Source organism: Dendrobium catenatum, unplaced genomic scaffold, assembly GCF_001605985.2.
Source record: "Dendrobium catenatum unplaced genomic scaffold, ASM160598v2 fragScaff_scaffold_178, whole genome shotgun sequence".
Lineage (NCBI taxonomy): Eukaryota > Viridiplantae > Streptophyta > Magnoliopsida > Asparagales > Orchidaceae > Dendrobium > Dendrobium catenatum.
Window position 1 is genome coordinate 490,658 of NW_021318640.1, and position 21,386 is coordinate 512,043.

The 21,386-nt window shown below is 34.2% G+C and overlaps 1 protein-coding gene across 9 annotated transcripts in view; it reads left to right on the top strand.

Annotated features, from left to right (window-relative positions):
- Window positions 1-269: 269 nt before the first annotated feature.
- The window catches only part of LOC110112176 (cell cycle checkpoint protein RAD17), a 35,299-nt gene continuing 14,182 nt past the window's right edge, over window positions 270-21,386 (top strand). For 5 of the 9 annotated variants that reach the window (XM_028692879.1, XM_028692880.1, XM_028692882.1 and 2 more), the window contains exons 1-6: window positions 270-667; window positions 790-853; window positions 8,281-8,366; window positions 9,013-9,060; window positions 10,901-10,954; window positions 20,240-20,342. In XM_028692879.1, coding sequence (XP_028548712.1) covers window positions 479-667; window positions 790-853; window positions 8,281-8,366; window positions 9,013-9,060; window positions 10,901-10,954; window positions 20,240-20,342 — 544 coding nt within the window. In that variant the 5' untranslated portion in view covers window positions 270-478. The remainder of the gene's footprint in view (window positions 668-789; window positions 854-8,280; window positions 8,367-9,012; window positions 9,061-10,900; window positions 10,955-20,239; window positions 20,343-21,386) is intronic. The other 4 variants (XM_028692878.1, XM_020844300.2, XM_020844299.2 and 1 more) reach the window with 4 other exon arrangements.

Consider the following 21,386-nt stretch of genomic DNA (forward strand, 5'->3'; position numbering starts at 1 on the left):
AATTTTTCTTTTTAGTTTATGTTTATTTTTTCTTTATTTGAGATTTAAAAGTTTAGAAGGAAAGTAAAATAATCTCATTCAATATTTAAAATTTTTATATTAGATAATTTATATTATTTTTATTTTCCAAAGCTCATTAAAATGACAAAAATAAAAATAAATATGTGAAATAAAATTCTGAAATTACTTTAAATTGAGGACCAAATATTGTTTTTAGAATATAACACACTGTAATTCACCATGGAGAGACTCACGTCGGATGTCACCATTTCTCTACTAGAAACTCTCAAGTCTTAACTGCTGTTTGCGCCCACTTCCTTCCTCCGCAAGCTTCTTCCCCTCAAAACCCCGCCAAAAAAAAAATACGCCTTCTCTCCTCCTCGAGTGAGTCGATCAATGGTAAAACCCGGGGTCGCTAGGGTTTCCTCTGACCCTTGAAATTGCAGCTTGGAAGGCACTTGTCCGGTTGCCCCACTCCATGGGGAAAAGGAAGCCGGTGGTCGTCCTTTCTTCGTCGGATGACGAAGTGGCCCGAACCCGCTCCACAGGCCGGGCACGAGGTCTTAGCGAGTCCAGTTTGAAATCTTTGTCTGCTGCGCGGAAGAAGACTCGTTCTGGAAAATCAAACGGTGGCTCTGATGTCAGGCATTCGCGCGAAGCCGAAGCGGTATGTTTGGGTGTCGATCATTTATGAAGGTTTATCGTGTTGCTGATTTTTATGCAGCATGTTTTAGATTTTGTTCTTCCTTTGAGATTGTATGGCCTAAGGCCATTTTTTTCTGGTTGAAGGCCAAGTTTGCGGCACTTTCGGAGGATTTTTGCGGCTGTCTCCAGAATTTTCACTTAACGAGAGGTTAGATTTTTGATATTCAGGCTTGTATGTATATCTGGGCTTCTAAAAACTGTCATCTAACTTTTTTGTTTCTTTTTCATTAGTTACAGTAGTTTGACGAACGCTTTTCTCAGCTGCGGATCTTTGGGGGGTTCCGTAAATTTGAAGTTTTATAGGGATTAAGCTTGTTTAGTTAAATGGATTTTGCATATAAACATAATGCATGCATTGATATGATATACAAGTCATTAGTGCTATATCAAACATTAAATAACCAAAGCTTAGGGAGACGACATTGATCATCGCCTCAACGCCTCATTGGCGGTCTCCCTATCAAGCTGCTCTGGCACAAGCCGGCACCCCCCTAAATGCTTGAAACGCTACCCCGGGCACTCACCTGTGCTAGTAAGTTCGTCTCGCCTATATCGATCTCTTTTCATGCTGCTCTATTTCTTCTCACCTGCTATGTTCTATTCGCTGCCCTAATAGTTGCGATTCGAAGGAATAAGCGAGCCAGTAAGGGAAAAAAAAAAATCGAGGCAGTAAGGAGGAAACCAGGTTATGCTAGTTTGGTTTAGGAAATGTTTTTTTTTTGGTCTGATATTTATTGGGCTTATTACATATATCCTCTTCTACCACTATCTCACCTGTGCATCTCCTCAATTCGATGTTTTCTAACAGCAGAATCCTCTCGCTTTCGTGAGCTTGTAGCGAAGAGCATACCTCACCTTCTGGGCATGTTTGAATGCACATTTTTCTTATTATAATATTTCTATTGTTATAAAAATCAGTGAAGTTATGGATAGTAGTAACTCTTTTCCAATTCTAGAACTTATTTTATATTTAGGCATTTTGGCTTTACAAGTAAACAAGTAAAAATAGTTTCTTTGTTAAGAATGACATCCAAATCACCATCTTGCATATAAAAAAGAACTTTTCAATTGCCTTTTAAAACAACAGCTGTATAACCAAACTAAACCTAAGAATCTGGTCTATTTAGGAAGAAACACATGGAATTTCAACAGCATTAAAGATCAAGTATCATATATCTCATAAAAACATCACTTGATGATGTCAAAAACTTCATTGCATAAGAGTTCAACAACCTGTTTAATTAAGGAGGGATGAGAGAACGATTCAAACTTAGTTTGTTAATTTTGTAATAATGAGGTGTTAGAGAGTCGGCATTATTTTAGGCTACTTTGATGGCCTATAGGCGTTGTAAGTTATATTGCAGGTGAAAAAGGGTGCAGCCATATTTTCTCTTCAAAAATTTTCTAGTGCATCTCTCTTCCTTTATACCAGAAGTCCTCTTCTTTTGCACCCTCATATCTGATCAATTACAAAAAAATCTCATTTGGCTCCTACATAACTTTAGCTTCATAGATGATTTATAATTTACAAAGGGTAACCTACAAAGGGATCAAGTTTGGAAAATTTTGTTCATGAGCATCTTGGATTTCAGTTATTCGTTGTGTTGTTTTTTTCTTGCATACAAAAAATGTATATATTTTTTGACAATCTCATTTTTCCTGAAATTATGCATCTATGTACCTAAGCCGACTATTAGACATCTTGATATCATTATGTTGTAGATCTGGAAAAAAGATAAAAGAAATTAATATTATGTTCACATCAGTGCCCCTTTGAATGAAACTGAAGCATTGCAGTTGAATTTTGCACCATGGAACTTTTAATTGATCTTACATATGCCAACCCTCCTTATTTAGTGACAAATGTCTGGTTTCCTTGCAAATGAAAATGCTTTGGTCATAATTTGCTTTATAATTTACCTAGAATGTTTTGTAATTTGATTCTTTGAATTTTTTCCCATTATTGATACGAGAGAAGACCTATGATACTTGGAAAGCTAGTTTAGGGAATTAAAAATATTGGCATGGCGAGAATTCTTATTATTTAAGCTACAGACATGTTTCCATCTTTATTACAAATTTCACTAATCTTTTTTGTTTGGTCTCTTCTTTGTTCTTTATTTTTACTATATTTGAAATTTAATGATTAATTTTTAAAAATTGGAATTAGAAAGCTAACTATTCTAATGAGAGTTTATGGGCACTGAGAAGGCTTAATCATTTTTGGAAAGAGGTTCTTTATCTAGAATAATTTTTCATGAGGTAGATATAATAGAAGATAATATACTATTGTCTATCAAGAGATTTTTCCCTCATATGTGATATTTATATTCCCAATTTAGGGCTTCTTAGAGTGGGGAATTCCCATAATTAATTATTTGTCTTGTTCATTTGAGAGAATTTTTCATTAAGCCTAATTTTCAAGCTTCATGATAGTTTAATGGATGGTTTCTTGCATGGTGTTACCTACTGTGATAGTTTTGGGAGAGAGCATGCCACAATTTGGCTCATAAGATATGGTGGTGTATTGATAACAATCCCTATTAAAGTCCAGTATTTTTATATCTCTGATATGTTTAGTCAGATGAGGTAATAACCCAACTTGATTGGAGGAATATTTTTAGTAGCTCTGAGTTGGTTTCTTTTAAGGCTTGCCATAAATTCGAGGATAACCTTATCAAAAGGTGCTAATTTCATGGCTAATCTAACTTATAGAAGGCTTCATGTGTTAGTGAGTGCAATAAATGGTCATAACTCATAAAATTAAACTACTAGTATAATGTTTGGTCAGGGTATTTCCACTGTAATATAGTGCTTGCTATTACAATCAGGCTGATCATCTAGCTAGGAGATACACACTTTAATCATAATATACTGATGTTGATATCCAATCTAAATGTTGTGGAGTTGGTCAATCCTTTGATTGGGATCGTGTCCATTAATCACGCCTTTCATTCGAGGTGAACCCTTAAGTATATAGTGACTTGAAAAAGTGGTTTTTTCTCTCTTGGACCCCTCTGGTTATGATCTCTTGATGCTTGTGCCATTTAGAGGAGCATCTCTGTATGTTGATATTAGATCCTGGTGGGATTAGTAGGATTTGTGCTTGAACAATTAGTGGTCTTAGTTCAACAAGTTTGTTCTATTGTCTTGGATTATAGTGTGGAAGCATGACGCTTGAAATTTCTTCATATCTTATTTTTGGGATTACCGGGGTACTGGCACATAAATTAAGGTGACAAGAATCTCTGTTAGTTCATTTAGGATCATCATATCATAACTTTCATTTTTTATTGCAAAAGTTCATGTTTGTCGACCTCTGTCTTAGCTGAAGATGAACTAAGAGTCTAGCGTGGATCATCTTATTAAGTTTGATCGATTTAAGTGTTCCAAGTACTTGGTAAAAATATTATTTTGATTGGATGTGACTAGTATGCTTGACTTGCATCTTTTGATCAAACATGTTTGGTAAAAATGATTTTGGTCCTTGGTAGAATAATCAATTCGAAAAGGTATAAATGAGGTAATATTCTAATGATCTTGTATGGCAGCTGGGCCGCGAGTTGTCTTGACCATTATTTATATGGCAATGATTGAATTTGGTGGGATCTCATGTTTTCCCTATTCTTGATACTAATTATTTGTATTTAATGAATTTGTTGAGTATTCTCCTGATTTCTCCTTGGAAGAAAATAGGGACTGTGTGCTGTGAAATAGCCTTGGGAAGGTTTAAGCACTAATACTTAGATTGTTTTGGGATTTTTTTAAGTTTTTGAAAATAGGGACTGTGTACGAGTGTATTTTTTGGTTGAGCAGGAGGGGACACAATCTTGCAACAACATGTTAGCGGAATGTAATTCTACTAATAGATGAAACTATATGACTTTTGAAGTGAAGTAACATAGGTCAAACCACTTTAAATTGGCCATAATGCTATTTACCTTATAATGAGGTCAAATCATACAAATAATGTGTGTAATACACTCGTACCAACACTTGAGCACATGATGCTTATACTAGGTTGTTAATCATTAATGGATAGAGCCACAAATTATGATGTTGGAGTATGTGTGATGTGACTTTTGTCTCTGAACAAGAGAGACCCCCTATGCTATATATGGCATTAAGATTCCATTTGCATCATTTTAAATGCATGGAGTATGAAGCTTAGTTCATTTTGTACATGGGGATAGATGTAGGGAATCTTGTTGGACCTTGTGTGCAACTTGCCTCGGTTCAAGCTTATGTCCTCCTCTCTTTGTACATCAGCTAGCATAAGTTTGTGTAAATTGGCTTCATTTAGTGTTATTATATTCCACTTCAATTTCTCAACATGTATTAGGTGCATTTAAATTTGTTTCGTTTGTCAATATATATTTTTTATATTTATGTTCACGCGTCTGGTGATTGTCTCAACAACAGTTTGCGTAATGCAATGTGGTGTGGAGTGGAAATTTGTTTAGTATTTCATAGAAAATTTTCAACAGAGTTTCTAAGCCACCCTCCCAAGGGGGATAGTGACAACTGACAAGATTATAAAGCATAGCCTACCCATGCATAAAAAGGCGAACATTGGTAGTGCCTATCCTACCCATGCCATGAAATCTAACATATGTGATGCATAAAATCATGATATATTCTATCTTACCACGTTAACAAAGACGAACATAACATTTTATAATTTTTATGCAGGAGTTAAAAATAACAGAACAAAAGTATATTAAAGATGAGGAGAATTTCCCCATGATGCTAAGAAAGATGCATCGGCCTTGGTAAATTATGTACATGACCTAATTTCTTAAATGGAAATCCTACAGGAGACATACACCTTAAAAATTATGTAGTGATTCTAATGTAGAACGAGAAGGGAAAAAAGGGGACATTTGAGATTTGCATTTCTTGCTTTAATTGAGATCAAAATATTAGGAATAATTAAATCAAATCAAGTCAAATTAGAAACCTAATTAGATTTAATTTAAGCAACTTTCCTAAAATAGACTATCTTAAATTAGGAAAGTATTTCAAATTCAAAATTACTTAGAATTTGAAACCAAATATTTTCCTAACTTAAATCGTTTGATAAAGGAAAGTAGTCAAAGAGGAATTCAAGTTTTGGAGGTAAAGAGGAAGAAGGGGGAAGGGGCCGGCGGCATTAAAAGGGGGAGGAGAGTTTATGGAAAGAGAATTAAAAAGGACTTTGATTGGAACCTTAAATTAGGGAGTAATATTTAAATCACATACAATTAAATAATTAACTGGACCTAATTCAAATACTTTCCTAAAATAAGAATCCTAATTTTAGAAACAAAATTCAAATTCAAATTAATTTGAATTTCAAATTTTTATTTGTTACTAAGTTAGAATGGCTATAATAGGAAAAGGGCTTTGAATGTGAAGGGAGATTTGTGGAGCCAAGGGGAAAGAAGGTGGCAGATAGTTTGGTGAGACCGGCGGCTAGGGAGGGTGTTGGGGGGGGGGGGTGTTGGAGGTGGAGCTAAGGCCGTAGGGAGGGAGAATGAGAGGTCGGTTTTGTGGAAGTGGAAGGGTTTATGGGAGAATCGACTGGTGGAAAGTGGGGGATTTTGGCCGGCGGTCAAGGGAGGAGGAGAAACAGATTTAGGGAAAGAAACATACAACCGCGAGCACGGACACATCCTGCAACTGATGGGTACTACACTGCCCTTCACCAAGGGACTTTAGGCCACGAGCCCGGACACATCCTGCGGCTGATGGAAGCTATGAATTCCTCCCATAGGAATCTCACCCAAGGTTCCTCCTAAAGAACACAACTACAAACATAAAATTTTATTCATCATCCAAAATTGCATTACACAAGCAAGAGCCTCTATATATAGGCCTAAAAAACTAAAAAAAGACACATGCTCCTAGGGCTTACATAGGACGGCAATCTTAAGTAAGGGTAAAAATGAAAAATTCATAATAAAAAATAAAAAATTGCAAATAACAAATTAAGATAAGGTGGAATGATCTGGGCCGTCGATCATCGTCTCCTCCTTTGATAATCTTCATGATCGGATGTCCGTATCAGATTCACCCTCTTTATTTGATTTCTATTATTTGTAAATTTGTGTTAGTTTTCATATACCCCTCTTTATTAACAATTAAAAAGGGAGATTACAGCTTAGTTGGCAATGCGTGATAGGAAACATCATTGGAATATGACTAGCGATGTCTCTAATGACGACCATGTCATGGAATTCTAATATTTTAGAATTTCTATCCTTGCATCGCAACTTGTGGGGTTGCACATCACAATTAGACTTGCCAATGCATGAGACCCAGGTAATGGTTTGAAACTCTCTCCTGGGAGTTGCTTCATATTTTCTTGATGATAAGGAAAGGCTTTTGGTATGCCAATGGTTGGTTGGCCACAACTGATCCTAGGGGCATCTTTGTGGTCCCTCTTTTGGGACAAGAGGATTGGATCAACCAGCTTGAGCCTAAGTACATTTCCATGTCAAATATTGGAATTGGAATTTATGTCAATTGAGTTTTATTTCTATGATCGTCTCCGACAAGGTCACTAGCTATCTTTCTAGATTCACTTCTAATTGTGATAGAAATATGACTTTTTAACTGTCTGATTATTTTGAATGATTGAATGGATTCCCATGCATAATGTAACCATGTTTTGGAGGCACTTGCTGCGTTGAGTCAAGGGATGAAACTAATTTTTCTTTTGAGGATGAAGAAACTTGTTATATAAATAAATTAATACTAAAAGAACAAAATGGATACTAGATAATTTAAAGCAATGTCTTCTATTTCACATATTACATTATGATTGACGAATAATGATTTAAATTTTTAACATATTTTATCTTTTTTTAATAATATTGAATAACAATTTTATTGAGCATCAAGTTAAAACTTTTTTTTTCTCAGTGTAAGTTACTAGGTACTGGTTGAGTCACTCAACTCCCATTTTATTGTGCAATTGGTGCTCGACATTTCTCATTGTAGAAAATGTTGTTTTTATTGTATGAGCAGCAACTAATAAAATTAATGCCAATGCATTAAGCTTATAAATTAGGCGATAAACACCATATTTTTAATTTTAACCGTTTCTTTTGCAGGGTCGAGAATTTTGCTTAAAGATAGAACTCATCACTAGTGTGCATATTAATAATGTAAGTGAAAAGTTGATAGTCAAGTGCCAAAATATCAACTGCAGAAAAGTCACTTAGATATAACTTCGCCAGGCAAATTAGTTTGGCCTTATCGAAAACAGAGTGAATCACTTGGATTTAAGCGTCTCATAGAAAAAAAGCAACCTAGTATTTGCCTAAGAGAGTTTATTATTTAGTTTTTGAAGCCTTTGAACATTTTCGCTTAATAAACTGGGACTAGCCAATGCTATGCTAAATCTTTCTTGTTAATTATATATAATGCATATTTTTAATTTACTGGCTACAAAATTTTCATTGATCAAATTTGTGCATTACGGCTGTTTTTTGCTTCTCATAAACGAGATTTCAGGGATAAATCAGATTTTTTCTTTTATTAAAAACATAATTTTGAAGTTAGAATCTGTTCCTGAGAAGTTTGAAACAGGGAATCAGTGTACAAAATGTAAAGAGCTTTGGATTGATAAGTACGAACCCAGTTCTATTGCCCAGCTTGCAGTTCATAAGAAGAAGGTTTTCTCTATCCATTCATGCTCAGTGTAAACTATAAAGTTTCTCTAATGTTTATAAACAATTTTATCTTAAGTAACCTTTTTGATTACATGTCTTCCATTTTTAAAAGCATTTACTGCTTGAAACCTCAAGACTGATCTGTATTTTCTGTTTTGCACTTTATTTCTTGTTTCTGATAAATATTTCTTCATTTTGGTTCATTTCTTACATTCCACATGTATCTGTCTTGACCATGGTATTAGAATTATTTTTAGGTAGGGTTGAACTTTGCTGCCCAAATCAGAGTCCAAAATAAGTCTAAGATAGATGAATGACACATTGCAAGTGTATGTCATGTCAGTCATTCTATGATTGTAGACTTTGTGTTTTTAAAGCTGGGCACGATAGCAATATTCTTGTCATGAATTTGACCGTTTTGATCGTTTTTTTTTCTTTTTATTCCCTAATCCTAGGAATCATTTTCATGCATTCTTCGTGTTATACCAATTTAGATGGATCATCATGTTTGCTAAGATTTTGGAGTTTTTCAATGAAAGAAATCACGAATGCTAAAACTCCGCCTCTTGTACTGCCTTTTTGTGCTTCATGTAGTTCCAATAAGTCGAGTCCTTCTAATTAAGCATCTTCTCCTGATATTCTGTTTCAGATTGAAGAAGTAAAGTGTTGGTTGGAGGACAGGCTGGTCACCTCTAAGGTGTGTTTGGTTAAAAATGGAGTTTGGCATCAAAGCTTACATTTTAAAATCATCTTTTGTCAAAAAATATTTTTAAAATTTTGATTGTTGTCTAGTTGCTTTTTCATGTTCTCACCCTGTAAAATTGCAACCGTGCAGAGATTCTAGTTACAATTGCCATCTCCAGCAATAGATTTTGTTGTAAAATGTAACGTAACAGAAATTGTTTATTGACTTGTTATAATATTGTTGACCTGTATACATGAGCCAAAAAAAAAAAAATAATAAAAATTTCTCGTACCTGTTCGGCGCCGAACTCCGCACGTCGTCGCTGTTCAAATCCCGTAAATCTAGCGACGCGTCATTTCTCCCACGACGCATTCACGTCGTTAAAGAGTTAAAGAAAACGAGGCCGAAGGCCTCGTTCGACTGACTCTCGCTCTCGCTCATTTTCACTCTCCCGTCCTCTGCTCTCTCTAGCTCTCGATCTCTCTCATGAACGTGTCTTCCAGCCGGATCGGAAGTTACGACAGTTTGATCGGAAGCAAGCACCGGAGCTCACTAGCAGTGAAGGTCACTTTCTCTCTTCCGTCGCATCCCCGACACCTCCGTGGCTGTCCGACCGCTCCTTCGACGACATCCCCTACGAGTTGGATCGGAAGTTACGACATTGAGATCGGAAGCAGGAACCGGAGCCGCTCGCAGTGAAGATAGCTTTCTCCCTTTCGATCGGTTCTTCGGCTACACTGTGCCTGGACGACTTCGCTGCTCCGACGACTTGCTCCACCTGCTGGATCGGAAGTTACATTTTGATCGGAAGCACAAACGGGAGTTCGCTTGCGGTGAAGGTAACTTTCTCCCTTTGCGTTCTTCTTCGGCCAAATCCCAAAGTCCACCGAACTAAGGGATTTAGTAAATACGAGATCTAAGCCGTAAATCCTTAATCTGAGATTTAACCATCGCCGGGATTTAACGCACGCACCGAAACCATTGGCTAGATTTAGCCTGAATCCGGCCAAATCCCGTAACTTCGCCGAACAGAGAGTTAGAGGGAGAAGAGTTATTTAGTTTTTAATTAAAATTAATTTTAATTATGATTATTTTAATATATATATATATATATATATATATAAGTTATATAAGTTATATGAAGATATTTCAATCAAATTCGTTGAATTCTTGATGTATCATTATCATTTGATTTTTACTAATTATTGTGGTTGGGTAGGATTGTATTTGAGAGTTAAAAGTCTGTATGCAAATAGAGGTAAAGAGGGTGTAAGATGAGATGCGATGTTGATGCCTGTCAGTATGGAAAGCAACATGAGAAATAAGGACATGTAAAATGGGCTCTTATAGGAAAGGCCGTAAGAATGCAGGTAAATTAATTTTGTTAAGGCATTTTAAAGACATTTAGATTTGCGAGGAGCTTAATGATGGTCTTATTTTTTATTTATATGAAATGAACTTTTTAATGTAGTATAAATTAGTTTTACTAAAAAAAGATCATATTTTTGTAGATCAATCAAAGGAATCAAACCAGGTTAAAAAGCATTGAATCAGATCATTCTTCAACTTTTTGGTATATATAATCATTTATTTAGGGATACGAAAAGTAAGGCATAATATTTTGTAAGTCTTTTTGAAATCATCATAAAAATTTTTGGTCCATATGTGCAAACGCATTAAGAGACTACCAATATATTTTCCTTGTCAAAATTTTGCTTTCACATCTAACCTGCATGATTAATGTATGGTGTACTTATCCTCTATCATAGTTCAAAGCCTTCTGTTGCTCAGTGCAGTTATGTTATTGTGACTCCTTTGTGTTTTAATCTGGTTTTCTTCTCCCAAATTACAGGGAAGCCTTGGAAATGTACTTCTTCTTACAGGAAAAACTGGTGTTGGTAAATCTGTATGTATATTTCTACAAATTGTTACTTTGCATAGTATTTCAAGTCTTTAAGGCTTGTTATTATCGACATTGGTTGCTGATTGAAGTTAAAAAGTATGGTTCAAATTTGCAGCTTTCTAATAAAGCCAGTGTTTCTTTTGTTGCGTGACTTCTATAATTATTTTATGGCGACACTTTGTTTGCTAGATACTTGTTTCGGGAATAAATGTCGTTTGTCACACTATTATCTTTTAATGTCTTAATTTGAAAAATAATAATTTGCTGTGACAATGTTTGGTTGATTGTTTTTTATTTCCTTGTTTCACCTAACATTTTTTTGTTTTTGTTTCACCTAACATTTAAGAGTAAATAAGTGTTTTTTCCATTGTTAGCATGGGATAAATATCAAATGAGATAAATGCTTTATATTTAGTCAGTGGTATAGCATGTTTGGTTTTACTTTAGAACATTATATTCATTCTTACATTGTGAAAAGAGGGGTTCTGTAGTGAATAAGATACAAGTAATAGCTTTCTTTTCTAACTTTGTATTAGTCTATTAGAGAAGGGCTTGTGTAATCTTAGCCTCCCCTCCTTCGATCTGCCCCATCTCTTCACTTCGTTTCACAATCAGCCATAGCTTCACTCCCCTTGCCTCGCCTTGCTGGCGTGCTAGTCTCTTCCACACATCTATGCCACATCGAACCCTCACATGCATGACATGTCTCTTTCACCCTCACCCCACCCCACCCCACCCCACTCTCCCATCCAAACTTCACTGACATTTCCATTGTTGAACCACTCCCTGCATCAATCATCCCACATCCTTTATGACTTGAGTTAAATCTTAGACTCTTTGACATGCTCTCATAGTGTCGCGGCCTCTCAACCTCCCCTCAGTGCCTCGAAACCATCCTCAGCCATTTGTATCACAATAAAATTCAATGATGCAAATGATCCCTCATGTTCGATGAACTTTCACCTCTTTATCTATTCTTATGACAACTTCGTGTTGATATTTTTTCCCTTAACATGATACCATCAAGTTTGTAAAGTGGCAAGTGTTCAACTATATTGTTCTTACCTGATTGCTCAACATACTAGAAATTATCATTGCCTCAATTGTCATGTTTCAAGACTCTAGCAAGGGGCATAGGATTTTTTTTTTGTTTCACTTACTTTCAGGAAAGTAACATTTCTCGTTTCTACACTCTCCTATGCAGATATATTTTTCTTCAACAATATGATATGCAAAACCAAGAGTACTATAACACGTTAAAGGAAAAAAGGATGAGTTATTTTAGTACTTCCCCTTTCCCTATTGGTCCTATTGTTTGACAGAAATATAAGAATTTCTTGCCACTAAATATATCTCCATCTTGCATCCTTTTGTGCAGAGTTTGCAATCTCCATTAATGGCAACATGAACCATTTTCAGTATTATGGCCACTCTTTCTCAAGTTCTTTCTTTGTGTTACTTAGCTCTCAATTACTTAACCTTTGAAGGCTCAACAACCAGCCTTGATTGCTGGCATTATTGGTGGTTACTGGGATGGTGGACATCTCTACCTTCATTGTAGTCAAACATAACATCCTCTTTAACATTGCTGAGAGAATTTGGGTTCTTCCTCCACCAACTAACTTGCTTCCACAATTTGTCCAACCCTGCAAACTCTTTCTAGTGCTTTCTAAGATTTCTTACTTCCTTTTAGGAAAATTATGAGTGATTTCTTTAATAATCTCATTCATGCCCCCCTGCTTCTCATGCTATCTCTTTCTTTAGATTTGATGTAACAATCACTTTTGATCGTTCTTTGTTTTAGATTCATGTACTTTTCCTCATATGACAGGTAATCATTAGCTACTTATCTCTCTCTGCATATCTTCTTTATTTCTTATCATTGAGGTTGATGTTTCTAAAAAGATATCTAATCAAAACCACATATTTTTTATTTCTTATCATTAGATAAGAGTCTATCAAAACCACATCTCCATTAAATAGCCTACTATCTAATCTGTTGCATGCCCTTTAATTTCCTCAATAGTTTTTCACCCAACTTTACCGTTTTTTCCCAGCCGTATTACATTCCCTTTTGCACCTAGGGTGTTTGATTGTGTTTGTTTTGTTCCTACTTTTCACTTGTACGTCAAGCTTTCTCCTCGTGGTATTAGGTGGATATTTCTTGATTATTTTCACACCTGTAAAGCTATATATGTTATGATCCCCTTACCTGCACATATACACTTAGATTGGTGTTACTTTACAGAAAACTATTCCTTTTTTTACCTCTCTCCTCTTCCATACATTTACCACATGTTCATCTTTTTACAAAATGTTCTATACTTACCTTTACACCTCTAATGGTTTCGTCAAGTTGAACTTGACTACCTTATACAAGAATACTTCCATCTATATTGTTGGTATTGATTGAGCATCATCTTGTGATTGAGCTGTCTGATCTATATTTTTCAATTGCTCTATGTAAAAGTAAAAGAGAACATATCGCCCATCTCATTTATGCTGATATGTTGTTTTATTATTTCTCTCTTTCCTCCTCACATTTTCCTTGACCTTGGCATTTGTATTTATTCCTAGGATGTAATAAAAAGCATTGCAAAACCCTTTATGGAAACATATTGTGGTTGTTAAGATGAGTGCTTTGCTCACCTTACATCCATGAGATTTGGTTGTTAATCCTTCTAGGGTTAAATCAATATCTTACTTGTTTGTATTCAAAATCAAATTTAATCCTTATGCCTTGATCGATCAGTACAAACTTAGTTGGCTGTCATAGGGTATATAGTTCTACAAGATTGCTTACTATTGGCCATGCTTAATCCTTTTGGATTCTTCTATTTGTGGCCATTAATCAAAGATTATTTATGCTACAAATAGATGTGAGTAATGGATGTTTATGATGATCTCATTGAGGCATTTTGTTTGGAGAAACTACTCGAGCATGTATGAAGCGCATTTATGGGCTTAAATAAAATTCTTGAGCTTGGTTTGAAAAATTCTACGAAGTTCTTGTTGAGATTGGCCTTCATAGTAGAGCCACAGATCATTCTATATTTGTTAAGCATACAACATATAGCTTTTTGTTGTGGTGGTGAATGTTGATGAACTTTGGATTTTATTTTTGTTAGAGGTAACCGGGTCATCTAAAAAAGTGAGAAACAGACTATAATGGCCAATTCCAATGTTATGTATAAACACAGCCAGAAATTATGTGGGCAAAAACTCTTGGGGGAGTTTGTCTTTCTAGTTATTTATCCTATAGTCTTATGTTGTGACAATTGTGCTACTATCTACTATGCCAGCAATGATATTCTATGAAATAACCAAACATATTTAGGTTGATTGTCATTTCATTTGTGATGCTCTTTCTCAAAAGATTTTCACCCCTCATATCTCCAATTCAAAACAAACTATTCCTCTTTTTACCAATGTTCTAGGTCTTCTACCTTTTTCTCAATTATGTATTAGGTTGAGGGCCTTGAGGCTAGTTGATATATATGCTTCAGATTGAGGGTGAGTGTTAGAATAGGAAAATATCAAATAAGAAAATTGCTCAATAGGTGATGAGTGATGGATGTTATTTGGTCATACCTATATATATACATACATATATATATATACATATATATACATACATATATATATATATATATATACATACATACATATATATACATATGTATACACACACACACAATAACAACATCAAGTCTTTATCCCATTATGTGGGGTTGGCTTCATTAATTCTTTTTCTCCGTTGTGTCATGTTAAGAGTCAAATTCTTATTTAAATCTAATAAAAAAGTCATTTCTAATATTTTCTAACGAAGTCTTTTTAAGTCTATCTCTACCTCTTTTAACATAGGCCAAATTTAATGCATCTACTCTCCTAATCGGGTCATTAGAAGGCCGATATTTATGTGACTAAACCATCTAAGGAGACTCTCTCTAATCTTATCTACCACTGAAGCTACTCCAACCTTTTCACCTATATGCTCATTTTGCATTCTATCTCTAAGAGTAAAGCCACTCTCATCCACTTGAGCATCCTTATCTATCAACACTTAACTTAATTGTATGCTTCTACTTAAATGGCCGACATTCTGCGTCATAAGGCATTGTAAGTCTCACCATTGTCTTATAGAATTTTCCCTTAAGTTTGAGGGGACTTTTCTATCACACAACAGACCTGATGCATCCCTCCGTTCCAACCATCCAACTTGAATTCTACTTATAAAAGTGACAATTTATCACACTGTGGAGTTGATATTAGAAATACCACTCATGATAAACTTTATTGCAATCATTATCTTTGCTAGACTTCCAAGTTATATATTTGCTTTTTTAATCTTAGTAATTCCCCTTTTGTTGTACATGCTGATAGTTTTTTAGAAGTGGCCAACATAATCTCATGATCACATTCTTAGACAATAATATCTTTCACCATGTTGCCATTCCTTTGAATTAACGCATATGAAGGAACATCAATAAATGTTTCTTCATTGTTCATTTTGATATGAACCTAATTTATGTTAAAGCATCATAAAATAAGGTGAGAGGGTATCATAGCTAGCTTTGCAGAGGAGCGGCCTATTTATCGACGCCTTTCATTCCCCCTTTTAGGCTCCTTGCTTTATTCTTTATTTTGGATTGGAGGTACTTTTTTAACATAAAAAATTGAGTTGTAAGTTAGTCTCCCAAAGGAGAGTTTGGTTTTTATTAAGCCATTGAAAATTGATAAATAGGGGATGTGGGTCTCTAATTATGAGTTTCACTCCTTATACTAAAATATTCTCTTTGTCCTCTAATCTTTCTTTTTATCTGAAAAAATATTTTTTTGAGCTAAGTTGTTAGCTGTTTGTTTTCTACTATCATTGTATTAGGCTTAATAGACCTAATACCCTTTCTTTGTCACTTAAGAGTTCTTTTCTTTTATGGCATGTAAGATCCTGGACACCATTCAAAAATTCCTCTAATTAGACTTCTCCTTTTTCTGATCATACTCTATTAATAGATTTAGTTTGATTTCTACTTACCTTTCAACCAGGACTTTTTTTGTCTTTTGATGCATGAAGTCGAATAGGCTTTTTTTAATAGCTCACTCTGGATAGAGGTTTGAGATCGGTAATGATCAAAATTTTAGCATCCATAGTGGTGATTTAGAATATCCTTTTGTAAGAATTTTCAAGCCTGTAGCTAATAATAGAAATTTAGGTTTGACTCAACTGTACAAATGAAAGCAGCTTATATAAATCACTTACAGGGAAATTCCCACTAAGATGAAGAATTGAATCGCTTGGATGTCTTGAGTATTTTATTTATTAAAAAGAATCTCATGAAGTGATGAATGCTTTCTTAATCAAAATTTCAACAAATCTCATACTGCTTATAAAGTTACACACACCAAAAATTATGTGATTGGGTTAAAGAAACCAATCTTTAGTTTTCTCGGTGTTTGCTTTATTGTCACGCTGCCTTTTTACCACTCTTCAAAGATTGACCCATTCCCTCTTTTTATCTCCTTATTGAGGAAAGCAACCCTTCTATCTCCCTCTTGGCCTTAGATGAGTTTTTAAAGGGAAGAAAATACGGTGCAGAGTGGCGCATCTGTCTTTTAGAACATTTTGTTTCCCATGTGACTAAAAGTACTCCATTGTGTGGCTTTTAATAGTGCATAGCTTAGTGATCTATCAGACTTGAATGTGATTTGAACACGATAGTTGCTTTTAGAACAACTCTATTTATAGGAGACAAGAGGCTACATGAATTTGAATGCTCATAGTTGCTTTTAGAACATAACCTCATAGTTGCTTTTAGAATGCTCAAATCTTCTAGACAAGAGGCTATATGAATTTGAATCGTGAAAAATAAACAACTCTATTTATAGGAGACAAAAATGATTCAGCCGGGGGGGGGGTGGGCTTCAATGCTAAGTTACTATTTTATAGAGACAATGAAAAACATTTTAATGTACCTAAAAAAATTCAAATTTCCTTCTATGCCATTAGATTGGCAACGCATATGCAAGCAGACAAAGTGTCCTCAAGATCTCAAAATGAACATTCCACTACATCCCTTTGACTAAGCATCTATGAAAACAATAAAATTCATGTATTTTAAAGTTATGCACGTGAATGTTGATATAACTATCACATTCAATTGCAATATCTCAAAAAACTTGCAACATTCTTAAGAAGCATACAATGCTACAAAAAGCATGCACTTTCTTGAGAAGTGTGAAATTGCTTTGAGAAGCACACAACTATCTTGGGAAGCATGCAAGTACCTCGAGGACTGTGTAAATGCACTAAAAATCAGGTGATTGCATCATGCAAATGCACAATAAAATTGTGCAAGTGTGTTCCGTAAGTGTATCGAGAATAGTGCAAGTTTATCATATAAGTGCACCATTTAAAAAAAAAAAAAAAGCATGTGGAAGACCATACAAACGCACTAAAAATGTGCAGATACATCACATAATTAAAGAATGTGTAAGTGCCTAGAGCAAATGTATCAAAAAGTATACAAGTGTATTTAAATGTGTTGAAGACCCTGCTAGTGTATTGAAAAGCGTGCAATGTATCATGTAAGAATATTAAAGAATGTGCTAACCACATAGCAAATACATTGAAAAGTATGTAAGTGCATCTTGTAAGTGTGTACAAGACCATACAAATGTATTAGAAAACGCTGAAATGCATAATATAAGAATATTGAGTAACATTAAGTGCATAGTGAAAATGCATCGAGAAACATGCAAATGCACTAAGTAAGATGGCTGAAAATCATGCAAATGTACAAGTGCATTAAAAAAAAATGTTAAATTGCATTAAGAAGCATGTGCTATGCAAAGGCATTAAGAAATGTGTGAGTGCGTCATGCATGCATATTGAAAATGTACAGAGTATTGAAATCAAAATATTTCCATGTGCACTAATAAACAAGCTTAACACGAAAATTTGAAAGTCTGAAAATATTGTGCAGATTGAAAATAAATTTAGTCTGATCCACTTTATACTAAAGGCTATACTTGACAAGACTTGAACTCGTTGATAGTTGTGTTGAAAATGGATCTTAATGTGAGGGGATTATATTTTTGAGTATGTCCCAAATCTCAAAAAAATAAAATAAAATTGTCGGGACCCATATTTCTAAAAAACATATAATTCAAATGAATGTATAAATCATAAAAATATTTCATGTAAAATTTATTTCATAAAACTTAAAGCAATAATCATCCATCCTCCATGAAAATTTATCGAGGGTGATATATATAATAATGACCTCTACTCATAAAGAGCTACTGTCTTATTAAGCATGTCATTGTATTCACTCTAAATCTATCTCTTGTTAGTAAGGATGTGACATATGGCATCTAGTTGGTGATTTTGTTGTCAAATGATGTTGCCGGTTAAGAATTATGATTGGGGCCATCTGATTTGATAGTTTTGCCACAAATTCATATCATTAAATTACAGCCACAACTAAAGCCTTTAAGTTCTAATGTCTTAAAAGCTTTGAGTAATGAATCGTGAAAATACGCTTGATAGGTCATAAAGCCATTTGTTAGTTAATGTCGACTTCACTTTGTACCATAAGACAAACATTCTCTCTAGGTTTAAAAGGTCTCCTTAGACAATGCAACTCATGGTTATTGGCCAAAATCCTTTGAATTAGGTTGGGTCGACTACCTTCTCTAACTAATAGAATATGATTCGTAATGACTTTAGGAGGACAGAAATATGACATTTTGATCGTGTTTGTTATCATTTCTCTCATCATTTGCTTTAAAAAATGGCAATAAATTTTCTTAATCCTACAACCACTAATTGTCTAATTGTTGATATTATCTACTAATCATGGAGCATCTATCTAATGACTAATCTTAATTGAAAGTTCTCTCTCGTACCTGGGAGAGGTAATTAAATATAGGGATTTGTGCTTATGGTAAACCTGAAATTAGATTATAAAGTCCTTGCAAAATGAGGATAAAATCTCTATGTAGTATCTCATCAACAACTTTTTGAAAATTTGGTCTGTAACCTAAATTCTCTCAAAGCTAGGCGTGAATTGTTGGACTCCACAGGTGGGCCACCTTTTTTTATTGTTGGCTTATTCTCTTTAAGGAAAACCTACCTAGAGATAATTCTCAAATTCATGTTTGATTTATATTTGATGGGCGACTATTCTATTGAGCTTATCGAACCATTGACCTGCATCATATCATCGTAAAACTATTTTGACAAATAGACTAAACTAGACTTTATTCTCGATTCTCATATTATGTCAATGGTTATTTGATGTGTATGCTAAAGTGGTCACCCCATTTTGACTTCTCTAAGGAACCTTCTTTAACATATATTTGGGTTGCATTCCCTCGAGTTCAATTACTTCACTTCAACCAATCTATTTTATATTCTTTATTTTATATATTTTAAAACTTTTGCAAGGGGATTATGCTACTACCCCTCTTTCTAGACCCTTTGTGGATAGAGTTTTAGTGGAAGTTGTGTTACTTCTTATTTTGAAAATGAGGTAGGGATTGGCACCTATCTTTCATAAATTGATGGACAGTATGGATTTAAAGGCATCCCATCTTACTGTTCTTCATGCAAAATTTTGGGCATAAATTCTTAAATTGTTTCAAGGTTCATTCAAAGTTGAGGAAATCTCACTATCGGGTTTAAGATGTTCAGCCACATATCTAGATTTGACCTCCTACCCCTTTGGCAGATGATACACCTTCATTTGCCTGGTTTCTCGAAATTTGAAACTAGTTTTAAACTCTAATTTGGAATTAGAGATATTTATTGTCCTTACTTGCCTAGTGTAGATGGACACTTCATTATCATCATCTACTAGTATTATCTTTGAGATTGTTCCTTCTATTTTTGGAACACCTTAGCTCCCTCGAATTTATGAGTACGACGACAATCATGATTCTCAGCAGCCCTATCATTGAAATATGAGTATTTATAGCTTGGATACTTTAGTTGATCGGAGGTCGAAATACTATTTACGAGACAAAGCACGAATTGGAAAAAAAAAATCTATCTCCACTCCCTTATATTCACAAAGATTAATGCTAGACATTCCAAATGTGTGTTTTTTTTTTTTCATATTTTTTATACTTTTTTCCTTGGCAATTCTTCATACTTTCTTTTCTTGTTCTAATCACGTTTTTGGCTATAATATTTTGCTTTTAAAAGGGAAAAAACCAGAATTTTCCTGTTACTTTTCCTTGCTAACTTAATTTATGTTTTATATGAATATTTAATTTCTCTTTCAGACAGCTGTTCGTGTGATTGCATCACAACTTGGGGCTCAGCTATGTGAATGGACCACTCCTACCCCAACATTGTGGCAAGAGCATGTACATAATATTAATTCAGGTACTTCGTATGATAGCTGTAAACTAACTAAAACAGTTATACTGCTTAGTATAGGTTGCTGCTGTGCTGTTTATATATAGTTTTCTATTAGAATTATGTCCACGAGTTTCTGTTTTTTTAGACATTCTTGTTGTTCGCAAGGTTCTATTTATCCTGTCATAGCATTCTTTTTCATTATAGCAGTAACTATTATCTGTTATTGGGAAATTCAAATGCCTCCTCTCCTGTTTTCATATGTGTTGATCTTTGTTTCCTTAACTTTGGTGGTTATAATTTGTTACTGTTGCTTGTTATGATACTCTTTTTTTTTTTAACCTTTATCTATAGTCAAAACATTGCTTTCAGTCTAATATAAATTCCGAATTTTTCATTTTTATTTAATTTTTCCTGGGTATTGTTTTATAATCACGCTGAATTGCTATTTGAAAATAGTCTCATTGTTATTATTTATGAATTCAAATTCATATGTGAAATCATTAAAGTTTCACGCTTTACTTGGTTCACATTTGGCAATGCTGTCTAGTGTTGTGCTTTGTTGTTGAGTGAAGTGGATGATTGTTTGGTTAAGTTGTTGTTAAGTTGGCTTTCTGAAGTATTTTGATAGATAAGCTTGTTTGAGTAAATGATCAAAATGGACATAACATCAAGTCCATGTATTTTAAAAATTTACTGTCTGATAGATATTTAATATAAGATTAATAATTAGTAGTTATACATAGGTTTTTTTTGACAACTGAAAAGGATATTACAGGATATAATTAAGATTAGACAAGATCATTTTTTGTTTTAAGAAATTTTGTAACTATTTATAAGAAAAGTGTATTAAGGATGAAGATAAAAAAATACTTATGGAGTTTAAAAAAAAAAGATAAAAAAATACTTTTCTTAAAAGATGATATTCAACAAAGATGAATGAGATATTTTGCTAAACTTTTTAATGAATATTGTGAAAATAAGATTGACTATAGTGATCTTAGCACCCTGCAATTGATTCAATAATACAGTAAATAAAACAAATTCTTCCCTGATAATGGTGCCAAAAAC